The 26540-nt window shown below is 35.1% G+C and overlaps 1 protein-coding gene across 1 annotated transcript in view; it reads left to right on the forward strand.

Moving 5' to 3' along the window:
- The first annotated feature begins 2227 nt into the window (after positions 1–2227).
- LOC149535900 (phosphatidylinositol 4-phosphate 5-kinase 9-like) overlaps positions 2228–26540 on the forward strand; it is a 35249-nt gene continuing 10936 nt past the window's right edge. The window contains exons 1-6 of the mRNA XM_089807843.1: positions 2228–2626; positions 3018–4449; positions 4722–4889; positions 10643–10808; positions 22774–22881; positions 23245–23432. Of these exons, the coding sequence (XP_089663969.1) occupies positions 3215–4449; positions 4722–4889; positions 10643–10808; positions 22774–22881; positions 23245–23432 (1865 nt within the window). The 5' untranslated portion in view covers positions 2228–2626; positions 3018–3214. The remainder of the gene's footprint in view (positions 2627–3017; positions 4450–4721; positions 4890–10642; positions 10809–22773; positions 22882–23244; positions 23433–26540) is intronic.

Genomic DNA, 26540 nt, shown 5'->3' on the forward strand with positions numbered 1-26540 from the left:
TATGACCGTCAAGATATGAAGTATTAGAAAGAGAAAAACTAATATTATAAATTATAAAAATCTAACTTTAGTGTAAATATCAATCACAATTTATACATCATAACTCGTTATTTATTTGATTAGCCCGAACATTTATATAAAAATGTAATTTAATCCCGGCCAATATCACCCTTACACATTTCCTATGCATATTCCTATTAAATAAGAATTTCGAGGTAGTATAATAATAGGAATGTTGTTTAGATACACAACATATTTTCTCAATACTAAATTAAGTAAATTCAATTAAATTAGTCATAAACCAAGTCTACGTGTCAAGCTAAAAACATAGTTCATTTCCATTGATACGGGAGCTAATAAACAAATATTAATTACAGATATATAGATATATTTTACTTAATACATTGTCTATGTTTAAATATTCTATTATAAAGTGTTGTTTTAACTTAAATCCAGCTTATTCAACTACCTTAAGTGGACAGCTTCTTCAATACCGAACAAAATACATACAAATTAGACAAGGGGGGCCAAGGTGTATTTGTTCCTAGTGTTTGGATGCTGAAAATCTATCACCCTTCAAATAAATAATAATTCAATCATCAACTGCCATGTGTTATGCACATGCATGCCACTATTTATACGTTACACTCCTCCCCCTTCAAAACCAATTTAATATATTTCTTAGAAAATAATATTCATGTCTTACCAATTCAAAGCATATCTCTTTAAAACATATTTATTTCATTTTTCTTTTTAAGTAAAGAGTAAGCTCAGATTACTTATGTCAAGCTTTCCTTCCTAAAGAATTATTATTATTTTACTTGTTCCATCATTTACTTTTCTTTTATGTGTGCTAGTCGTAAAACACCATAACTATTCTTCAACAAACCTCAACTACTGCTGTAATCTCCAAGTTATGTATTATAGTGAAAAGAAAAGTGAAAAGGACTTAGAATGAAAAACAAAGCAAAAGTTCTTTCCTATGTCTGCACTCATTCTCTCTGCCATCTCATGTGATTTGAATTAATTTATGTTTGATTTTTTAACAAATTTCCAATGAAATACACGGCTTTATTATAGACAAGGTTTCTTTAGTTTATGTGGGTTTTTATTTACAAGTTGATAAGCTTAATATAATTATTGTTGGGAGTTTTTTGGGTTAAGATTTATAATACAAGAGTCTATATAAAAAAGTAATTTGAAAATATGTTAATCTTCTAATTTGTTTTTAAATTCTTTATTGGTGATAGTCATTAAAATTCTTTCACTCATTCATAAGTTACTTTAGGTTTTATATAGATTTCTTTCTTTTTTATAAGACAATTTTAAATATTAAAAAATGTATCATCCAAGTCTATTAAAAAAATACATACATGCCGAATTAAAATTAAAATTATAACTTGATAATTTATCATTTTCAACCTGCTTTATTAATGAATTTCTTTGTCTTTTATTATTTTTATTTTATGTAGAATTCAAGAATTTGGAAAAATTATTATCATAACTATTATACGATTGTAACTTTTGTGATGAAAATTGAACACATAAGAGAGAAGTAAAGAGTTTCCTTCTCTTTATTTTATGTGGATCTTTATCTTCTTTTAAAATAGATTCGAGAAGTAGGAAACCCAATTATGATACTTATGTGTTTGCAAGCTTTTTGATCAACATTCCTAATAAAGGAAGAGCCTAAGTAGAAAGAAATAGGAAAATATGACAATGTATGAATTTTGATGCTTAACACAACTTGATTGAACTAACTACCAAGGTACCTCTCCAAGATTTGTGACATAGCTTAACATCTCATGTATTTTATATGAGTCTACTAGTTGTATTCTAAGAGTCATTACTATTCACTCATTTTTGAGTTTAGATTTTATATAAGTTTCTTTCTATAAAAAAAAATGAACAAATTAAATTTTTTTTAATGACAAGCTTACATATACCCATCTAAATCTATAAAAAATATAAATAATACTAATTCAGATTTTATAATTTAAAAATAAACCAATTTCAACCTTTTCTAATATAAAAAAAGTCCCCAAAGAGTAGACTATTTCAAGTTGGCAAAGTACACGAGAGACCAAAATAACATTGTTTCCCAGGTAATAATTGAAGGTTGTGTTGAGATCAATAATTTGGACAACGTATGCAAAGGTGGTGTGTGTAGGGTCCACCTTGGACCAAACCAAATTAAGTTCGGAGCTCCCATGAAAATTACATGGAGAAGATCGCATGGCAATATTTTGACATCTAGAGAATCCCTACAAAACAAATAGGTACAGGGAAGAAACTAAAAACCAAAATTCAGGGTGTTTTAGGCAAATGACAACATTTCTCATTCCTAATTTAGTGTTGGATGTTTTATCCAATGCTTCATTTTCTCTAAAAAGGTTGGGCTTGGATTCCTCCATTAACCAACAAGGACGACAAAAATTTTCCTCCCAGGGATTGATGCCGCAAATAGGAAATAACAAGACTTGGACAGAGGATTAACACAGAAGCCAAGGCTCTTTCTTCTGTTCATATGCTCTGCTTTTCCTGCTTTTAATGCGTGTTTCATTCAGCAGTACAGAGAGACTGGAGATGTGATTGAAGGAGCTGACCTGTTTTTTTCTTGATTATGGTATGTTCCATTGCCCCCAAATGTAAATAATTTTCATGTTAACATAAATAGGGAAGGTGATGAATTTATAATGATAGGGAATCAATGAATGGGATGGTAAAGAATTAGGTGCCGGTTTTTTTCCTCCCCTGTTCTGCCATTTTCGGCTTTGCAGATGAGAATGCAGATTCTGAGAATATGATGATGAATCCTGCAATGTTCAAAGGTATTCTTCGCTGATTATATTCCGTTTGATGATTCCTGAGGCTGCTGTCGTTTGAATGGTTCTCAATCAAAGCTGTTCCTTAAGTCACGGGGGACGTTATTTTTTTAGAATGGGTCCATTTGTGTTTGTATTTTTATGTTGTGGGTGTTCACAGGGAGCTCATTTTGTGTCTTGGTCTGCCTACAGGCTGGACGAGAGCGGTTTGCAGGGATCGGGCTTGAAGATTGTACAATCTGGCATGTCGTAGTAGTCCTACGACTGCATTGAAATAGGTATTGGAATGATTTGGGCGAAGAATATATTGCAGTTTATAATGTCTAAGGCCTGAGGGGACTAGAACCTTCGACCTTATGTGAAACAATGGGTGTGCCGGCTTGAAAAAAATGTATGGAACAACGGCGTTCAAGCTATTGCAGACAATAGCGAAAACGTCAGGTGGTGGGGCGTTCTGTATGTCTGGTCCGGTGGTACATGTTGCTGATAGTGAGGATGAAGACGAACAAGAATTTAATGTGATTGCGGGGGAAGGAGAGAGAGCTTACCGCAATGGGGATTTCTACTGGGGATCCTGCTTGGAAAATTTACCAGATGGGGTTGGTAAATACTTGTGGGCAGATGGGTGCATGTACGAAGGCGAGTGGCACAGGGGAGAGAACACAGGTAAAGGTAAGGTTTCTTGGCCTTCAGGAGCAACATATGAAGGAGATTTCAAGGCCGGTTTCATGCATGGGATTGGAACATACACTGGCGTGGATGGTTCCACTTATAAGGGTCAGTGGGTGATGAGTGAGAAGCATGGGTATGGCCAGAAACATTATGCGAACGGGGATTTCTATGAGGGGTACTGGAAACATGGTGTACCAGATGGGCGAGGAAGGTATGTTTGGGGAAAAGGGAATGAATATGAAGGGGAATGGAAGGGGGGTCTCATGTCTGGACATGGGACCCTGACATGGGTTAGTGGAAATAAGTATGAGGGTGAGTGGCTTGATGGGCTTGAACATGGGGAAGGTGCATATACATGGGCGGACGGTAGCAGTTATGTTGGAATTTGGAACAAGGATAGGAAGGCTTGTAAGGGGAAGTTCCATCCCAATTCTACTTCATCGGCAGCTACAAGTTGGGATAGTAGAGAAGATATTGATAGCTGCAATGGTGATATGGATTCTCAGAGGGAAAAAGGTTCATACATACTGGCTTGTGAAACAGTTGCCCATAATCCATCAGATAAAATTACAAAAAAGAATACTCGCCGCAGATTGCAGAAACATCGAAATTTATCTGTTGATGAATCCAACAGTTCCATTGCTGATAAACCCTTTGATAGTATATGCACCTGGGATTCAGACAGTGACTCAACGATCAATTGCTCTGACACATTTGATTCAGTACGGGAAAGAAGCAGTAAACCACTGCGGGATAAAAATGCGTTTTCTGCAATAGAAAGAGAATTCAGTGAGGTTTGTCTTGACGAGCTTAATAAAGAATATGCCGCGTCAAGAGCTTCAAGGAGAAGAAGATTAAAGCCGCATGTGAAGGAGGTAAAGAGACCCGGGGAAGCTATTTCCAAGGGGCACAGAAATTATGAGCTGATGCTAAACTTACAATTGGGAATCAGGTGGGTTTTCTTTCTAGCTTGGTTTTGTGCATTCTCAGCAGAAAAATGCTGAGATGATTATTTCATAATTTAAGCTTTTGGTTTTCTCTAGGATCTTGGCAATTGTAATAATATCTTGTGCTTAAATTGTTGATCTGGTGAGATTGAAGGATGGAAGTTAATTAAAAAAATGCCACTTCTTGCTTAAGTAATTGCTGACATAACAGGCAAGTCTAACGTCCTCCAAAAAAGCATCTATGCATATTTTCTTTTGACATTGTGTGCATGTGCAGGTATACTGTAGGGAGGATAACACCGGAACCAACCCGTGAAATTTCCCTTGGTGATTTTGGTCCCAAAGCTCGAATATGGATGAGATTTCCTCCAGAGGGATCTAAATTTACTCCTCCTCATCAGTCCGTTGAGTTTAGATGGAAAGATTACTGCCCTATGGTTTTTAGGTCAGTTGTTCTTCATACATAACTGTCTAGGCTTCTGATTCTGTAGGGATGATTTTTGCATGGTGTACATAGTGATAAATGAATGCCATTTACATAATGATGCCATCTTCAATGCAACCATATGTTCATTTGTGTTTGGCTAGGATACTACCAGTATATGTTGTATATAATATTTGCTTGTAAACCCTGTTTAAAGATATTGTAGGATGTTTTTATTGTGTCCCAATTTTGCAATTATAGATGCATATATTTATCTGTTTGATTGTTGCGGAGCCTAAGTAGGGTTGGTGTTATTAATATTTCCTTGTAATGGGAGAAGAGAAGAGTAAAGATTTTTTTCTTGAAGATATCTAGTGGAGAAAGGTGCAATGCTACTGTGAATTAAATTGCAGAGTCTGTGTCAAAGGGAAAGCTGGAAGCACGCATACAATATGCTTAACTTCTTTACTGACTTCTTAAAGAACTCAAATGTGCTAAGTGCTTTTTTACGTCACATTGGTGTTTATTGATATCTTTGCAAATAAATTACAATATCTTATTGGAGGTTTGAAAGTGGACCTTTATGATACATGCCTTAATTTATTTTTTCACACATTGAGGAACTTGCACCTTAGAATGAGAGTAATATAGGGTTCAACTGAAGGATACAACATGGCAACCTGAGTGTTTTAATCATGAATGCTGGTAGATACTCAAGACAAATGAAACTGAGATGCAGTCTGCTTTGTTTGACTCAATCAGAATAGCAAATATGATATTGCATATATAATATTATGATGTAGACAATGCATGTGAGCAAGCAATCTAGAAGTTGTTTGTATGCATGCTTTTACCCAATGTTCTCTAAGCTTATATGATTTCTTAGATGATATCCTATGATATAATTTTGTTTCTTCTTGAATTTAAATGTGCTTATTTATGTAGGGTGAATCACAGACAAACATGTTCACGTTCTCCTCTGCATACTGCTAGTCCAGTCATGGTCCAATAGAGTTGAATTGCTTTTTATTTTCCTAATATTTGTTGTCAATTGAAAACAATGCTGAACTGGATCTATCTTGCTTCCTTCTTACACTTAAAATAGGTGATATGTTAGAGGTTATCATTAAAATGTTTTCCACATAAACTGGAGTATCATAGATCCAGATTTGGGTAGTTATCCTCTTAACTGTTTAGTCACAATGAACTGGCAAGGTTGAAAAGTTGTTTGCAATTTGTTATAATGACCAGCACATTTTTTACGGTAAATTTATTAGTTATTTTTGATAAGGTTAGAGGCAAACTAGAGTAGTGGATTTGTTAATAAAGTGCTGGTTGAGTTTGCATGAATTTTATTGCAATGAGCAAAAACGTATAGGCATGCCATAGCATTGCCTAAATTATATTTTGGATTGCTTGTATATTTGATTATTGTGTTAATTGCAGATCAATGCAACTACCAAAAAGTACATTCCAGTCTGCAGTAGGGTTGAAAAAATGCGTTTGGAATTGCTAGTTCTACCCGGTTGGAAAGTTGACCAATTCATTTATCAAGAAGTCCAGATATTTACCAATCACTGTTCTCATAGATGAGCTCTGGTGATGCCATTAGAAGTCCTCTTGCTTCTAATTTGGATGTCTTAACCATACGTAATCTCAATCTCTTCTTAGACTCACAGTTAATTGTGTCTTGCTGTAGACTAGGCCTGCTCAGAACATTGAAACTGGATGTCACTCCATTAGGTGCTTGTAATTGTAGTAGAATATTTAGTAGAACATTTGTAATATCTTACTAATATTTTATGCACATGAATGTATGTTGTATTGTATGTTTTATACAACCAAGGTTTGGGTGTGTTTCCTAAAATAAGAACTTTGTAGTAAGAACAAAGTCTATGCGTTGGATGCAGGTTGAATTATAAGAAGACCCTACATACACGCAAGTTGAATGCCAGTTAAACTGGCTCTGATTTGGTATCACTGAATAATATATATTAAAATATCATATAAAGATGGTTGAACTATACTTTGTCCTTCCTAAGATTTTTTTCTGTATTCTGTGCATTTCTAAGCATGGTCTTCTGACTTGCCTGGTAGCATTTGAATTCTTTTCATGATTTCTCTTGCTATCAATTAGACTATATTTGAGCTGGTAAACATGTTTTACCAGCCACTTCTGCTTGCTTTGTCAAATTTACAGAATTAATGATGGAATCCTGGATATTTTTGACAAAATTAATTATATGACTTGACATTAGCTAAGAGGGTTTATATGAAAAGCATATGGCTAGCCATAAAAGAGCATGTTGTTCTGTTATATAGCATGACCCACTATTTTACTGGCAGACGTTTTTAAGCTGAAGCCTCATTAATGTAATTTCAAAAAAAAAAAACAAACTTACTATGTTTTAAAACTCAATTTCTAAAAGAAATCCATTCAAGTAAATCTTGAAGAAAATTTGAAATGCCTTAACCTCTAAGCCTATACCAAAAATGTTCAGACTGTATTTACCATGTTTTACTATAATATTGTCTCCAGTTGTAAAGATGAAGCCAAAAACTAATGTATTTAAAAAATCAAAACCACTTTTTGATATTTTTGGGAATCAGATGGTGAATGTGGGGGTTTGTGTGTTTGCTCAGGATCAGTTGCAGACTTGCAGTTAGAAACATAAACCTGAAAGGTTTTAGATACATTGATTCACATATAAATATTATGCAAATGCTCTTCCATTGATCATAATTAGGGGTAACCTAGATTGGTACCAAAACATGTGTGAGATTGAGAAGCTCCTTTGTGGTTGTTCTTTCTAGGAAGCTCTACTGGTGTGCTGGAATGACCAAATCTGCCATGTCTTTTGATTTTTCTTCTTATGATGTTGTTACCACTATACAACTTGTAGAATGGCACTTGTATAGTTATTTGCCATTGGAGGATGGACACTGCCATTTTGTTATTGATGGGTTGGTCTTAATCTTGGGATGGTGTATGTTTGGCATGGCCACTATTATGCAGTGATACACCATAGACATTTTTCCTTTAAAGATAAATGAGGATTATACAGAACATTACAGAAATGAGGTACTCTGGAAAATATCATGAGCTTCTTGTTCTGAGAACCATAATTTTTCTTGCACATGCAAAATGACCAAACCAAGCAAACTGTCCTACTACTTTTAAGGAGTGTTTTTTTCCGAGCCAATTACAAATGTAACATGGCTTTTCTAACAATCCTGAATGCCAGTTAGATCCCTGATGTGTAGCTCTACAACATGGCAGTGCAAGATAGTTTAGATTCCTCAATGATTCTGAGCAACAGCTCAGAATATTTGTCCAGGGGAACAGGTTGGGGATACATGGGACACAGATGTCTTGAAGTGTGCTTTGCTAGTGCATACAGTGCTGGAACATGGACTGTCAACGAAAAAATTGCAATTAGGCACTATAACATTATGGCTGTGCAGATCTTTGACATGCTTCTAAGTCTGCACTGTTATCATATGTGTGATAAACACATAGAGGCCCATTTGTTGCTTTATTTATATTTTAAACACACTTAGTGAATGCCCTAGACATGTCTTTGAACTTTCATATATAATTATCACATGTATTTTCTATATCTGTTGACTGCTTTCGGTCAGCATGACCATTAACATAATTTTTTAGCATGTTGTCTTTTAGGCATAAGAGGATTACCTCAACCACAGATTCACATCCTATTAATGTATTGGATCTCTGGATGTAAAAGCCACTCTCAGGTCATTTCTATGCTGGTAACTCACACGATCTTGTGGCTTCATTGCTAGGAAACTAAACAACAGATCCTGCCTTCAAAAATTTCTTAGGAGATCAGATTTGCAGGCTCCAGCTAGCCTGTAGTTTTGCCTTTATGTATAATGAGAGAACATATAATGAACTACTTGGAGAGTGAAGTTCTTTACGAAAACCCTAAACCACATAAGGGGCTTGGCAAGTAACCTTATTTTGAAGAATTGGATAACCCATTGAAGGGGCATTTTTAAGACATGGGATAGATACCCCACTTATTTATGGGGTGAGGTAGATGCTCTACTTGTGGAGTTATTAATTAAAATCCCAATCTGGGGGCCATGGCAACGTGCTTCACATTTGATTCTTTGAAGGTTTGGAGACCTCATTTATGGAGAAAATTGAAGCAATGTATGATATTGATGCCGCACTCGCAAGAATGGATTCTAGATCAAGTACACCTAATCCTTAATCAAAACCTCAGAGACCCCAATTTTGAAGACTTGGAGATCCCATTCAAAGGGCCATTTTAAGACATTTGTGAGGTTGGCATCCCACTCATGAGAATAATACTGAGTTCATTAGTGTTTAACAGTAAGGGGGAAGGAATTTATTTCTGTCAACTGCTTTATAAGCCATCTGAAAATGTTAAAATAATAAAATTGCCTGAGTGCATTAAATTACCTTTTGACATAATGTCTAGACAACATCCTCTGATGTATCTTAAAAACCTCGAAGAATTATTACAGTTGATCAGTATCTACAGAGGTATCATCTGTCCAGATTCCATATACAGTCACCTGCAGACATGGTGTGTGGACAACAATGGGAAGGCTGTTTTGAAATAGGATACAGTTATATTTGAGTAAGATACAGATATTCTGCATCTGAGTAGTCCTCAATATATGTTTGTGTAAATTATGAACTCAAGTTTTCTTTTAAGTATGTACTATGGTCAGTAACTGCATTCTGATAGGTTATTTACATTTATCTTATCTTGTTTTTTTGCAACTTTTATCCAGGCTAGATGACTAGGTTCTAGATATCTTATCCGCTGATTGTGCCTAATAACTAGAAGACTAATTGGACACTTAATGCATTTTTTATGGTAATATACTTAATTTTTTTATTTACTGTATAGTCTTGTAAAGAAGAATGTGATTGTGAATCAATTATAGTCTTGTGAAGAAGAATATGATTGTGAATCAATAATAATTGTAGGTTATGATGCTGTTGCATCTACAGATACAATTAAAAATATCTTTTGAACATATTGTTCTCCTGACACAGCTCTGTAATTGTCCTTCCATACATTTTATTTTGTCCTAGTATCTTCTTATAAGAATTCATCTCTTAATTGCAATTGCGGGCGGACCAAGCAGGGGCTCGTGTGGGTCACCCATGACATCCAGCTTCTAAAGTGGGCCTGAAAACCTAAAAAATCCTTTTTTTTTGGTTCTAACCCTAAAACTGCCCATTATGAAACCTCTAAACACACTTTTATTTCACATTTGCTCTCTCATCATGCTAATGATGATGAGGATCTACTTGCAGCTGTTGAAAATGCCATTAACGGTTATTTTGATTATCATTATAATCATGTTTTATTGTTTATCTGTGGCATTCGACATTGATCACTGATCAAGCATCATATTATGAATTGATTTAGTTTTACAATTTTGTATATTAATAGCTTACATGAACTATAAGGATTTTTTTTTCATGTACCCACATACTGGGTTCTTGTATCAGAACTCATTCCTGAACCTGAACAAGTAATTTTGGTAAAGTGCTAAGATGATTCATTTTATGATATGTGATCAATGGATAAGATGATTCTTTTTATGATATGTGATTTCAAACCGTGGGCATTCTAAGGCACACTGAATTAGCAACAATTGCTGTTAAATGCAGTGAATTGTTTACAACTGATTTATGATGATATTACATCAGGAATTGTGTAACTTGTGATACATTTCTTATTTGACCTTCACTAAAATTTCAGGAATCTGAGAGAGTTGTTCAAGATTGATGCTGCTGAATATATGCTTTCGATATGTGGAAATGATGCACTACGGGAGCTTTCATCCCCAGGGAAAAGTGGGAGTGTATTCTATCTCTCTCATGATGATCGCTTCATGATAAAGACGATGAAAAAATCTGAGGTCAAGGTAATAATTTGAGATTATGTAGCTCAAATATGTTAATGCTTCATTAGCCAGAGTTGTTTTGAAATTATCTTGTAATATCCTCTCTCTTCATTGTGTAATCATCTGTTGTTCCTTTCTCTAATTATATTTTTCTTATTGGTCACAATATTAAGGAGTAAACATCTTGTTTATTGATTTTATCGTTTTTTTTTTCCATGTAAAATGAAAATAAATTTTGTAGTCTTTGTTTTTGGAACAATTACACAGATACTGGTTTTGGGCTGTAGCAAAGTACCCACTTAATTATGTGTTTCCGAGGATTAGAGTTGATTGTAATAAGTGTTTTATCTTATCTTGTTGTATTGAGATGTTTGGTTGATGCATTTTCAACAGCTTGGTGTTTTCTTCAAAAAGTTAAAAAAATTATGCAAATTCATCATTTTTCAACAATGTGTTGTCAGGATATTGTTACAAATATCAAAAAACGCATTAGCAAATTAAAGCCAAAAACCATAAAAATAAATATGAAACAATAGAGCATATTGTTGACTATTTTGGTATAAGCAACCCATACAGATATTAATATCTTTCTTATATTTTGGCCAGAGACTCTAGTTTGTTTTGTATATACATATCTTATATCTATATACTAATATCTTGGCATGATATTAATATCTTACATGTATATACATATCTTATATCTATATACCAATAACATGCCAAAAATAAGTAGTAGGTGAATTTATCACTGTGAACTTAAGATGATTTCACACGATTGGTGAATTATGTTTTTAAGAATTACAATTGCCAGTGGCTTTTATTAGAGTGATTAATTATGATATTATTGTGTGTGTTTTATAAACATTTTGAGGGGTTTACCATATGGACTTAGTGCTGTCAGTCTTAAAGTAAGTGATAGACCATATAGGTGTAATGTTTATTTATGTGACATAGTTTCATATCAAAAAGTCAGAGTTGAGTGACCTCTAAAAGTATTATAATATAAAATATCTTCCTAAGTTATCAAAGTGTGTAGTATGATATCTTTTTCATTTTTCTTGAAGTTAGTGAAGTTTCCAATTGATGTATTTTGATAAATTGCACTGTATACTATCTATACAGTAATACTTGATAAATTAACTGATTAGAAGAAGCCATTATTGTCCTGGGAAGGAGTTGATAAATAAAGCATTATGTGAATTTTGGTCGAATCTGAAAACCGCGAATTCCATTGTTTACAATATTAAAAATCATTTGAAGACTTTTTTTCATTAATGATAGAAAAATATAAATGTTCTCGATCGTATTTAGACAGAGAGATAAAGTTTGAAGTAACAATTATTAGAACTTAGAAAGAAATAGGCTTGTAGGTGTGGAATTGCATCTGCCTTTTATTTGCTAGCTCTAGTATTTTATGAATATTTCTTAGTAGGAAAGCTAACAAAATTTGTTAGAGGAATCAGTTTTTTTCAACTCCTTTATAAATTGTTTTTATGGATGCAACTCAAACACATCAGGTGGCAAGATTGTGTCGTGATGAGAGGACTAATTTGAGAAAATGTGCATCTCTACTTATTACAAAAGAGAGAATTCAAAATTTTATTCACCACAAGAAAGGGCATGGAAATTTTTAGTAGTAGCAAAATGGCAGAGCAAAAATTGAGAAAACTAAAAAAGAAATTTGAAATGGAGCTGAAGCTCACAAGGAAATTTTGTTTGCTGTTGGGCAATTAATGAAGCAAATGGTGTTATCATATCTGCTAATGCACATGGTGGAGATAATGGATTGGTCATATAGAATTTATTTAACACGAACTGTTCTCCTGATAACTAGAGCAAATCGTTAGCTGCAAACTCATATGATGGAGATAATGGAACTATTATATATAATCCATTAAGATGGGCTGTGCGTCTGATAACACTAACAATTATTGCCCATGTCAACCTGACGATGGATTGGTATTGCAGGGTGTGATCCAAAGCATTGACATACAAATCACTACAGAGTCTTTCCAAAGAAATTTACTATTTTGCTAAAATGAATTACAAAACTGTAATGCTTCAAATAAGTAAACTGTAAAACAATAGATATTCCTAGAGTAATAGATATTGCTAGAATACATAGCATGGTGCACGTGATAGTTTTCAGCAATTTAGCTCAATAAAACAGCCTATGGATAAGTGTGGAGTTCAACAAACAACAAACACCAAACATCCAACCTCTCCACGGACAAGTGACCTTTGGCATTTCTTGCCATTCAATTGTTGAGGCATTTCTTGCCATTCAATTGTTGAGGCAGAATATATATTAATTTTGGATTACAAATAGTCTGTCTTTACTACCCATCATTTAAATAAAGATATTTAGTTACTAGATATTCATTTGTGTTAAGGGTTTTTTAATTTACTCTTTCATTTGTATTAGTCCCTTGGCTGTAATCTGGGGTCATGCGGAGAGTACACACTACTAACTATCTCTGCTCACAAAGGCTCATTATGCTTGGGTGATTAGAAAGGTTCAAAGAGGATTACCAATGATGTAACAAAAAATGTAAAGAATGAATACAAAACAAGATTTAAGCAAAAATTTAAAGAAAAATAAGAACCAGATTTCTATAACAAAATACGAAATTCCTTCTGCAATCCTATAGACCTATTTTGGTAAATTGTTGACTTTTAATATAATTCTGTTCTTTGGTTTTCTTCGTTTTTATGTCATGTTAATTTTGCACCTCTTTTTTTTAGTGTAACCTCAGTAGTGGGGTACGTTGGGACGGTGGGATGTCGGGAGGATTTTCCGGGGCGTGGGGAAAAAGGGGCCTCATTTTTAAGATGACGAGGGGACAGCGACAAGGGGAGGACGGGGTAGGGAGGGGTGTTGTATAGTATACATATAGAACTTGAAATGCTAGTTACGAAATGATGTTTCAGTAGAACATACCAAATTAAAATACTTGAGCATAGAAAAATTGCATAGTCACATATTACACACCCAATAGTAACATTTAAAAATCAAAACTCAAATAGAAATTCAAGTACTCATCTCAGTGGCAGCATGTTTGCAGAATGACGAAGGTGGGCGTGAGTACCCAGTGCGGGAATGTCACGGGGACAAGTACTTCGAGGTTTGGGAGGGGGCACTTGGGTACTCAAGTGCCCGGTGTGTGGATGTTGCGGGGACGGGTACTTCGAGGTTTGAGAGGGGGGTGCTAGTCCCTGTGTTACATTGCTTTTTTTCTAGTTTAGGGAATTGGCAGGTTTCTAGGCCAATTTTAGGTAATATTTGTCTTGAATTTGGAATTTCAATTGCATCATTTTGTGAATTCAAATAAGGTTCAAATTTTTTCCTTTGAAATGTTTTCAATTGTCACCTAACACACTTGGACAGTTCTTGGACATAACATGCAATCTAGATGCAAGTAAAGACTTTTGCAAGGATTCTGATTCATTTTTGTTTGATATTTAGTCATTGGCCCTGATGAAGCTCTAAACGAGAGCATTGTTTGCTATCTTGTGGTCTTCACATTTTGCAGAAGAAAGAACCATGGCAAAACCACAACAACAAAAAGGCAATGGATTTCTGCAATAGCAGCAACTCATGATAATAGAACAAAATCAAATGCAACCGACTTAGAGTACATAATATTATATACACCACCTTCTTTGGGCTTTGGTTCACCTTTGATCTTTGCAACAATGCTATATCCTACAGTCCACTCTGCCCCATTACAATGGAGATAGGTATCTTTGGCGCTACAACAAGCATCGCTTTTGATGTAGAAAGTTTTAGGTTTTCAAAATTGGAATGTCTTTGAAATTTTAGCCTCTGTCAAATCATCTTCTGTTATATATCAAACCAAATTTGGCTCAATGAAGGGATCCATTGTGAGACATAATTTGAATTTAGATATAATAATAATAAGATTTGTATAATGGGGTTCAACACTCGGTGTGTAGGTTAAATGGTGGTGGTGGTGTTATTGTTGTCCCCACTTGTTGATGTGAGTTTTCTTACATTACAACATGCATAATCAAATACTTAGTATTTCAAGATGAAACACCAAATCTTCAACTCTCTCTTGAATCAGGATGAAAATATGCTAAACAATGTAGGTGAGTTGTTTTATCAAATGAGACAACCTCAAGTTCCATTTTAAATTGCAGACTTTCACTCAGCCATAATGATGTGATATGTTGGTTATCACAAAGGGACATATGTTATTCATTCAATGGATATCAACTACCTTTACAACTCCAAACACTTCCAACCAAATCAACTTGCAAAGGAAAGAAAATATAATCTAAGAATGAAAGACAATGTTGATCACGGGGTGAACTTCTAACTAATTCTTGCATCACTTAACCAACTAGGCATAGGAGGGTGCTATCTTCTATGAATGTAGGAATGATTTTCATGTTGTCAAGAATCATTCAAATAATCTATGAAGGTGCAGTCTAAATGAATATCCAATAGAAGTTAAACACTTGCAATTTAGGCCTAGACTAACCTTACACCTTTACTTACAATCAACAAGTAACAAAAGGTATGGACACTAGCTTCTCCATTCATCACCATTCAACAATATATTCCATCCAATCTACTTAACATGAAATGAAATCTAAATGACAAATTGAAGAAACCACGGATCACTTTAAAGCAACTTTAAGTAATCCACCATGTAGACCAACAATGAGTCATCAATTTTTGATAGCATTATGACAGAAACTTCATCAATGTCTCCTCGTACTCTACTTCTACTACTAGCTAGCTAACTTCTCTTTAGTCTCCTAATCTCTTGAATCTAACTCTGTAACTGTTACTCTATAGTTGTTCAATTACAATAAGTGCCAAGATTAAGTTTAGATCAAGGGCTAAGATTATCCCTAAAAATTCTAACTAGGGTTTCCATAATATCAACTAATTACATGAAGTCTCCAATTAATGGGCCTATAACAAGATTACATTGCTTTTGATAGCCGATTGGAAAATTGTACACCTGGCATGCTATGATTGAATGTGCTTGAACTGGAATTTCTTGATTGCTAGAAGACAACTAGGTGCCACCTCATCATCCTTATCTTGTAGACTGATCAATTCTTTGGTAATGGAAAAATATCTCTTGATACTCAGTATTGCCAAGCCTCCAATTGTGATGACATATTCCCAAGTTGCTACATCTTCTCCAATCTTCTTCCTCATCTTTCCTAGAATTTTTCTTGTTGCTTGACTTGAACTTGCGCTTGCATCTTTGTGAACTTGAATCTTGGCTTGAATTTGTCCATTGACAGCCTTGATGTTGAATTTCCTTCTCACTTGCACTTGAAGCATCCACTTGCAGTCTTCAAGTCTTGAACATCTGCTAGCTTCTCCTTGTTTTCCTTCAACAACTTACCATGCAAGACGAGAGAAAGAGCAACAAGTTCCTGAAATGACAAGCAAACATGTAAGAAATCTTAAAATCTTCATGAAATGAAATCACATTAACATTCAGTAAGAAAGGATTTTCAGTATAAGCTTGATCTTAAAACTTGAAATCTGGAAACAATTAAGTCCCTCAATTCTACACATGCCCAGATTTTACCATCTCATCCTCTCCTATCTCAGATTTTTGAGGAAGACTGCGTGTTACTGTGCTAAATTTGTTGCCTAGGATTTATCTTTTCCTCAATGCGTTCTGTTGTCTTATGTATAATTGGCTGCCCCTCCAGAGATGAAATTCATGGCCAGTACAGTAGTTTGTTGCCTATATGCAGAGATGAAATTGCTTTTGAGTTGCTGTGAAAATGATTTTCTTTCTCTCCTTGTATAAAGGCAATAGCTATTCGAAGAGGCACATCTTCCAGTATAGGCCTACCTAGCTTCTTTTCCACCAACAAAATCATTTTAAATAAATTGGCTTTTAACCTCATAGGTTGACTTGAATAATGGATAATGATTTTTTTTCCCAAAATGTTTAATTTGCCTCTAGATCATTGCTTATTAGAATTTGAATGAATCCTTGCCTAAGGTGGAGTTCCACCATGCTTGAGAACTTCATGCTTGGGGAGGGCAGAATTCTGCCCTTCCCAAGGATTTACGCTTGCTTTCATTTCAACTTCTATTTTCAATTTCGAATTCACTCACTTGATGAAGCACTTTGATTTCAGATTGGAAGGAAAATTGCTTCCTGGGCATCAAAGGCTGCCATATGTTTGTTTAGGTGAAGATTCTTGTTTTTTGAGAGAAAAAAAATCCTAGGAGGGAAGGGAATTTCGTCGTGTTTGAGAATTTTTAACATTTTATCACAACTTCAATCTGATTTCAATCCTTGACAAACTTGTTGATTCCTCATGATTTTCATGTTTTGCTCTATAAGTATAGGGTTAGTTCATGTCTTCACAACTCTCGTGATGGGGCGGAATTTTGATAGTCTTGAGGATTTTATCCTCGAGGGTGGAATTCCACCCTGGAGGATTTTTTTCATTTTACTTCCATTGTTAACGTTCTTCTCTCACTACCTTAGTCACTTTCAAATTAGATTACTTTCTAATTTAAACATTTTGCCTTGAAAATCTAATGTAAAAAATAACTGAAAGGGGAGTTTGAGGGTAGATGAAGATTTGTCCTCATAGGTGGTGGAATTCCCACAATCTTGAGGATTTTTTCACCTTCAAACTCTCTAAATTGTGGATCTCCATCTCCATGACTTTTAGCCCATACTTGGCTTCATCTTTAGTCAGATTCGTCTATTGTGAGGAGGGGCAGAAATCAGACCCTCATGAGGATTTTATCCTTAAGGAGGGTGGAATTCCGCCCTTCCCCAAAGTTTTCTTCATAATCAATTCTCAAATTTCTCCATCAGATTTTCTTCATTCATCTCAAGACCATTAGCTTGGCCCCTTAGTAAACTTCATCACTTTGTTTCATCTTCCAGATCAGATCGCTCTCAAACTTGTGGTTTTACCTTGTCGTACTTGTCTTTCATCAAGCCACTTTATCAAATTCTCCTCCTAGATGGTGGAAATGCAATCCTTATGAGGATTCTTTTCTTTGGCAATGGTGGAATTCTGCTATCCTTGAGGAATCTCCGACTTTTCATAATTTTTTTGCCAAAACATATTATTATCCTTTCGTCTTGTTCTTCCTTGTTGGATATGCATTCTAATGTTCACTTACCTCCAATTGTGGAAAGAGAAGCTTCTAACTAGAGGTTGGAAATTGGACATTAATGATGATAAAAATCTTGGAAGGGTGGTGAAATCAGCCCCTACGAGAGAATTTTCACTTTAAATTCCTCCTTCAAACATCGTAAAAACTCCATTTTGCTTGTTTGTTCTTAACACTGCAACTTTGAGTGGGTTGTGCCAATGCTCACTCCAATTTTGCTAGGTCAGAAATTGAGCGCAAGCAAGGATTTTATCCTTGGACATAAGTCGAGTTCCGACCTAGTGCCAAATTTTTTAATTTTCAAGCTAACTTCCCATTCTTTGTCATTTTTTCAGCTCAAGTGGTAGGAGGATTTGTATCAATATAACATTTAAGTGTAAATTCATTTCTAATATTTTAAGTTCTATTTATATAAATACTATCCGGCTTGCTTGAGGCACATGCAAGTTGACAAGCATCTAGCAAAGCCAAACTACTTCACAAGCTGCCTCAAATGTTCCATTGCATTCATTTTCAGTAGATGAGAGTGATATCACCTGCTGCTTCTTGGTGGTCTATGTGACTGCAGTTGTGCCTAATTGAAAACATACCCAGAAGTAGACTTCTGATCATCACTAAAACCTCCCCAATCTGAGTCTGTTTAACAAATGAGTTGAGGATCTTGACTTGTGCCATATAGAATTCCAAAAATCAGGAGTGCCCTTCACATATTGCAGCATATGCTTCACGAAAATCCAATGTTCAGCCTTAGGGGCTGTCAAGAAATGAGAAATGTAATTGACAACATAGCTGGTGTCAGATCAAGTGGTAGTGAGATAGATAAGGCTGTCCACTAGTTATCTAAATGCTGACTCATTCTCCACTGGCAAATATGATTACTTGAAAGTTTCAACTGTTTCTTCATAGGTGTAGAGATGGGTTTGCAATCTCGTGTCGAAACAAACTTTTGACATACTTTGATAGAGATATGAAAATGAAAGTATTTGTCTGCCAAATCTCTACACCAAGACAATAATTGAGAAGTCCTAAATCTGTCATGTCAAATGTTTGGCACAAATTCTATTTGGCCCGCTCAACCAAATGTGCTGCACTACCAATAATGATCGAATCATTAGCGTAGATTACATGAATCCAAATCTCAACACTAGCATGCTTGACATACAAATTAGAATCAAAATGATTGCAATGAAATCCTTGATCAATCAAATACTTATCAATCTTGATGTACCATGCACGTGGTACCTTTTTGAGGCCATAAAGAGCTTTTATCAATTTGTAGAATTGATGCTCTTTACCCGAAATCTGAAATCGTGGAGGCTGTGTTATGTAGACCTCTTCCTGCAAATCACCATTCAATAAGACACTCTTGACATCCATTTTGATGGATTTGCCAACCAATCTAAGCCCAACGGGCTAGGGCAAGATGGATGGTACTCATTTTGGTAGTGGGAGCAAATGTCTCCTCATAGTCATTGCCCTCCCTCTGTGGAAACCCTTTAGCTACTAATTGTGCCTTGTACTTATCAAATGTGCCATAAACCTTATACTTGATCTTATAGACCCATATATAGCCAATGGATTTCTTCCCTGGTAGAAGATTGAACAACACCCAATTGTTTTCTTCATGAGACTTTGATGTTTGATAGGCATTGCTTGTTCCCACTTTGGTATATCCTTAGCTCAAAAATACTGTGAATAATTGGCTATAAGATGACTATGGTATGTTGCTTGCTCTTATTTCAGGAAGATATATCCTTAACTATTTTTCATCATGAAGATAAACAATGGTCTCGGTGCACCACTTAGGCCACGAGTAAAGGAACCAACATCCATTGTATTAGGAACAACATGACCTGGAATCACTAGATGTAAATTGAATATCCTACAAAGGGGTTGGTGACACTTTGTCAACTACATCTCTCCTATCAAGAGAACCAAATGGAAGACGAACATCCATCTCTGGAGCTTGTGGAGGCTGATCCTTAGGGATAGAAACTAGAGGAGGCTGAAATGGACCTCAAACTCCACAAAACACATCTCGATTGAATATGAGATGATCACCGTCGACATTAATCAATTGATAAGTCTTATGTGTATCATTGTATCTTGTGAACATCAATCTCTGAGTCTTGAAATCTTGTTTGGTGTGCTTGGTATTTGGTATCCAAATACATGTTTTAGAGCCAAAAACCTTCAGATGACTGACTTTGTGCTTTTGTCTTAACCAAACTTCCTTTGGAGTTATCTTCTTAATGACTTATGTGGAAGACCAATAAATGGTTGTAAAGGCTGCCTCTTCCCAAAACTTCTTTAGAACATTGCGATGCTTGAACATTGATTGAGCCTTCTTAGGGACTTTGTCTTAACCAAGCTTCCTTTGGAGTTATCTTCTTAATGACCTATGTGGAAGACCGATAAACGGTTGTAAAGGCTACCTCTTTTGAAAACTTCTTTAGGACATTGCGATGCTTGAACATCGATTGAGCCTTCTTAGGGACTCTATGATTCTTGCACTCAACAACATTGTTCTAATGGGGGTGTAAGGTGTAGTTGATGATAATTTTATGTGATAAATAGAAGTTGAATAACTCAAATGAGCTAAATTCTCCACCATTGTTGGGCCTAAGAGTGATAATCTAACAATTAGACTATTTTTCCACAAGGCCTTAAACTTCTGAAACACAATGAACACCTTTGATTTATGCTGAAGAAAATACACCCACATCTTTGTACTGAAATCATCAAGACGCTTGAGAAAAAAACCTTTAATATGTGACCGATGGAGTATTCATAGACCGATAAACATCTGCATGAACCAACTGTAACGTCTTGGATGCCCTCTAATCATCACCATCTGAAAATGGAGTCCAATGTTGCTTCCCAGGCTAACATCCTTTGCAAAATACAGGATTTTGTGTTTGAATCTCAAGTAAGTCATTAACTAGACTATCTCTTGTCAATTGAGAGAGATAGCAAATATATGGATGCCTGTGTTGTGGATGCCAAAGATTGTTGATGGGAGTACTTTTGGCTGCCATGGCCTACTCTGGATAATCACTTGTATTAATGACTCTGTAGACCATGATCCTCAAGGCTAACTACAATTGTAGACTGAAAATCCTTGTCAACCATAGTACACATGCGATCTGAAGATGACACATTATCTTATCTTACTTTATTTTACAATTTCAGCTGCTTCTGTTATTGTGCTCTTTGTTATGGTATATAGTAATTACTAATCAGAATCAAAATGAAAGACTGGGCATTGGGATACAAATTAATGCTATATAACAAGTGTTTGATATCATATGGTTTGATCACCTAGATATCAATCTATGGGGAAGCATGGTGATCGATAATATATTAATATTAGAAATCTTAGAAAAGATTACTACATCTAATAATAATAATAATTCAATGTTGAATTTACAGTCCTACTTGATTCTTGTGTTACCTGCACAATATGTTTTACATGTGGCCAAAGAATGTGCCATATTAGTGTTGGAGTGTGAAGTCTTGAAATAAAATATGAAAAATATATTTATTATTTGATATAATCAAGTATATTAATGAATTAAAGATTTGTCACCATATCTGGACTAATTGCCGACTATTTGCCTAGTCTTGATTTTTTACCCAGTTTTTCAGCTGGGCAAGTTTTCTAGAGAAAAGCGCTAGAAAATCTTGCTGAGTTTAGAAAAATAACTGACCTGCGCTTCTACACCTGCATTAGAATGCCAAAAACAACAGTTCTGTTATTATTTTCTTGTTTTCGGTGATTTGGTTTGTGAGCGGAGGAGGAAAAGAGGCTTCCAAGCCCTTGTTGGGTGATTGCAAAGTATTCGAGGCGGATTCAAGTGGATTTAAGGTGGATTTGGAACTGTTTTTTCAAGATAAATTGCATTCCCAGGTAGTTTTGCTGGGTTTGTTTCCATGGGTTTCCTTGTAGGAACAACCTTTGTTGCTTACAGAGGATGATATCACCGATTTGGAGAGGCAAGCTATGGAAGAGTAGGGGGTGGATTTGGTTTCACATTGGATGACATTGAGGAGATGTCAGACGAGAAGTCATTGGCAGTGCCAAGAGGAGCTACATCCAGGATGGAGAGTGAGACACACATCAACAAAGGTACCGAGCGAGGAGGCACAGTCACGCCCATTGCAGGGTTCTACTCCTAGGACTAGTTCCTCTAGTTCCTTTCCTTTACTTGTTAGTGGAGCTAGGAAGAGGAAGATGTAATTGTAATAATGTATTTACTTCTAGTTTAACAGAAACTATATACTATTTTGCTTCCAGCCATCAGCTTTCTGCATGAGAATGCGATTTGTACCCACTTTTTGTTTATATATATCTAAATTCAGCTTTTTTTATGTGTTATCATTAATTAACTCATTGAATGCATCTCATTGAATTTTGCCAAAAAAAATGCATTTCTAGTTAAATTTAAGCTGTTTGTAAAGTTTCCGAGTTTTTTGCCGAGTTTTTCCAATAACTGGCTGAGTTTTTCCTGAATTTTTTTATAGACCTTGGCAAGTTTTTGCCAAGTCCGAGTTTTTCAATTATGCTTTTAACTACTTTTTTAAGGCTGTCTTCCTTTTTCTGTGATGAGAGTCAGAAGTTGGCATGTCCTACTGGTATCGTTAAACATGCATCATATTTTTTTAACTTGCTACATTCTTTGTCAATTTTGGTCAATGTTCTAACCTTCCAAATCTTTTACAATTAGCCTAACTTTACTTTCTTGTTATTCAGCATATTGCATTTAATTTTTTTAACATATTTGTTAAATTTTAAAGTTTGCAATAAATGTTTTCCTTGTTTCTTCCATCTTGATGCAGGTGCTTCTTGAAATGTTGCCAGACTACTATAAACATGTTCGTACATATGAGAGCACTCTAATCACAAAATTCTTTGGTCTACACAGCGTAAAAGCAGCTGGTCAAAAGGTATTGGAAGCCTCATTTTCTAGCTGCTATCCTTTTTTTCATTTCCCCTATTTCAATGTTCTGCAGGATGTTCCTTATGGTCTTTCATCTAGCAATTTATCTTATGAGATCAATGTTCTTTTGACGTCCTTGCTTGTCTGATTAACTATTTGCTTAGAAAATTAGTCAGTCACCAAAAACACAATTGTTAAGTGAGTTTTTGCTCCCATAGTTAAAAGCATTTTTGTATTTTGAATCTAACAAGTATCCGTCTGTTTAATCATTGGAAAGCTTATTCTGTTATATATTATGCACCAATTGTGTTTGTCAAGTACCTTAACTACTATTATTCTTTTAGTTAAACTAACATGTAAGAGTGGACAGATCCGTTTTGTGGTAATGGGGAATATGTTATGCTCAGATCTCTACATTCATAGACGTTATGATTTAAAAGGCTCATCTCAGGGTCGTTCAACAGACAAAGTTGAAATTGATGAAACAACTACTCTCAAGGATCTTGACTTGGACTTTGTGTTTCGTCTTGAACCACTATGGTATGAGGCTCTACGCAAGTAAGTTTTTTAAACATGCTGGAAACACTACCATAATTTATTTTCTTCTAGATTCTTGTACTATGATGTGCAATTTTAGGTAAGTTCAGTGTTTTTTTTTTTCATTTCCATTTTCAGGAAACTTTTTCACCACTTATAGTTTTTTCTTTGTAAGAAGAGAAAATTTGAATATTCTATGTCATCGGTGGGAAACAACTTATTATCACATGAATCTGAAACTTGAATGGCGAATGCATTTAATAGTTTAGTTGCCAAACTTCCATGCTTATGCTTTCTATATTTTATTGCATTTTATGTTATTTTACATAGAAGAATTCACAAGTTCTGTTATGTACCTTAGTTATAGAAAATCTTGGAGCATCTTGGTTTCTTGGAGAAAATATCAAAGAGGTTTTTGGGAATATCTTTCCTTTATCTGCATGTTTGGATCATGATTGCTTCTGTCAAACGTTAGATGCCCAAAACTGTTTTAGTTTAGTAGTTAAGATTTGCTTTACCATCAAGAGATTTGTGGAGGTAATGAACAAAATCAGTTTATAGTTCCACGTGATTTACTGTTCAAGGTCATGGCATGACCTCAAACATGATGCCAAACTTTTGAAAGGTGCTTTTTCTTCACAATAAAGTGTCCATTGTTGACTTCTAGTTTTAGAGTGTGCTAGAGGGGCCACAGCATGGGAAAACGTTTTAATGGAGCCTAAATTACCGGGAGATATTTTCTTAAATAACCTCTGAAAACTGTTCAATATAAGAAAACCATATTTAAATAATTCACCATCTTATCACTCAAGATAACAATTCTCCAGTGACTTGAATTGATCTTCAAAAGCTCTTTTAAAAAAAGAGCGATTTCATATCCACTAGTTCTCCTATTTGAAAGCAAAAGTAAATGGTGATGCATTATGTTGAGAACAATCAAATTCCCTCAAAAAACTGTTGATTCCAAGGGTGATGAATTATAAAAAAAATTCTCAAGACTGAAAACTGTACAGCTTAAATGTCTTAGTTTAGTGCCTTTCAATAATTTGATTTTTAACAACATTTGGCTATACCCCAAGAAATGTTTTCGATATATTTGAGGTTTTATACAGGATTAATAATGTTTGTCTGAATTTTGTTTTTTCATTTTTTAGCATATCCCGCAAGCAAAAAGATAAGCACCCCAAGAGAATGTTTTGGATATAGTTGAGTTGTCACTTGGGGAACATTGACATTTGTCTGATTTGTTGTTTAAAAAATGAATTAAGCTTGTTGACATTTTTGAAACTCATTTGTAGAGGAATAATGGTTCTTTTGTGTCCAATCTTTCTTCACTTCTAACACACTGTATATTAATAATGTACAGATTTGGATTGTGCCCTAGCTGTGTCTGTATGCTTCACCATCACAATTTGTGATGCTGTGTCCAAATAATGTAAAAGCATTGGATAGCTATACGGCTGTGGCTGGTTTAGAATCTAATTATCTAGGTAGCCTTTATCCCATCTGCTGGTTGACAAACTCATAATAGACTTCTGAGATTAAAAAAATGCACCTAAGACCAAGAGCTTTGCGTACAATATAGAAGAAAATGTAGAAGTATGAGTGCAGTACCCTTTCCATTTTTGATGATGAAATGACTTAAACTGGCTTTGTTAGATTGACTAAGGAGTCTATCACATTTTACGGGGAGCGACAAGCAGCACATATTGATGGAATAGCCAATCATACAATAGTTCTATTGTTAAACTGGGCAAACAAGGGTTGAGGGTCTTCTCACCCTTATATATTGACTTGACTTAAAAAGAGTTCTACTGTTTGCAGGAGGAGGGCAGATAACACGTGTTTAATATATTACAAAAAACTAAAAAGGGAAATTTCGCCCATATGAGTGGAAATTTCAGGGAAGAATAGAGCTGCTTTTACAGATATCCAGGGAATACATAACTCTTTAGAAACTAGAGCTGGTGTAATATACATGAATCCAGAAAGCTTTGATTCTGTACTCTGACTCCTCTACCAGGTTGACATAAACTCTGCAAATTCTCAGCAAAGGTGAGTGACACCTACAGACCTCCGATGCAGTCAGCATTCTGTGAGATAGTAGTCTATACCTACTAGAAAACATGAGGACCCAACTATATCCCTAGTTTGCTACTGTTAAGCAGAACGGACTGGCAGCTCTGGTTGCTGTTCAAAAGTTTTGAGAACATACCTACGATCTCAATTTAATTTTCATATTATATGAAGTAATTTGGTGAATTTGAGGCTTGAGTGAATGAGGATCCAACTCGTCCTAGAGTGATGAAGATGCATTATGTTGATAGTCCCCTTGAATTTCAACTGCACAGAGCTTTTAAGTCCTTCCCAAAAGCTTTTGATTGCCATGCTCTCATAAGAGTATTTACCCTGGTTGACTCGTAATCTGCAGACTAAGTGGCTTCCTTGAAGAGTGTTTTCACTGTAAAATCTCTTTTTGATCCAAAAGAGGTCAAGCTGCTTTGAGAATGCCATTCGGCTTCCAGCTTGGCGATTCTCTGCTCCAGATTGCATTAGCATGATCATTGAATCCTCTCAATATGTAGATGATTTAATTTTTTCTTTAACAACCAGTTGAAGTTCCTAAAGAAGAGCCCGCTTTGTTGTTTGTTCCTAGAGACAGGTTTTTTCTAGCAGCTTTGATGATTTGTGCAAGGCTATTTCTGATCGCAAAATCAGCTCTGTAAGGGCTTGTAAGAGGCAACAACTGTTAGTCTATGATATTAAGAGGTGTGCAATAAATAACAAGGCATTTTTAGCAATGCATTACAGCATTAACCTTGAGTCTATAGGAAATTTAATTGTAAACATTGTAGTTTAGGCCTTTATAAAGAACCAAATGGAAATTCATCAAGTCTAAATGGATAAGTAAAACAAAAGACGCGCTCTTGCAAATCCCCATGAATTGTGTGCTTGGAGGTGCCAAAGGTTTTTGAAATTGTGTTAATTGCATTCTATTCATGGCAACAAAATCACCTCAATCATGACTTGTATCATTCAGCTTGACTTGGTTATGAGTTTTAATGTTGTGCAGTTTGAAGACTTATTTATAGGATTCTTGGAAATTTATTTTAATATGAAATGATATTG

The sequence above is a fragment of the Cupressus sempervirens genome, chromosome 10 (assembly GCF_028749045.1).
Source record: "Cupressus sempervirens isolate cs-2001-9-10 chromosome 10, ASM2874904v1, whole genome shotgun sequence".
NCBI lineage: Eukaryota > Viridiplantae > Streptophyta > Pinopsida > Cupressales > Cupressaceae > Cupressus > Cupressus sempervirens.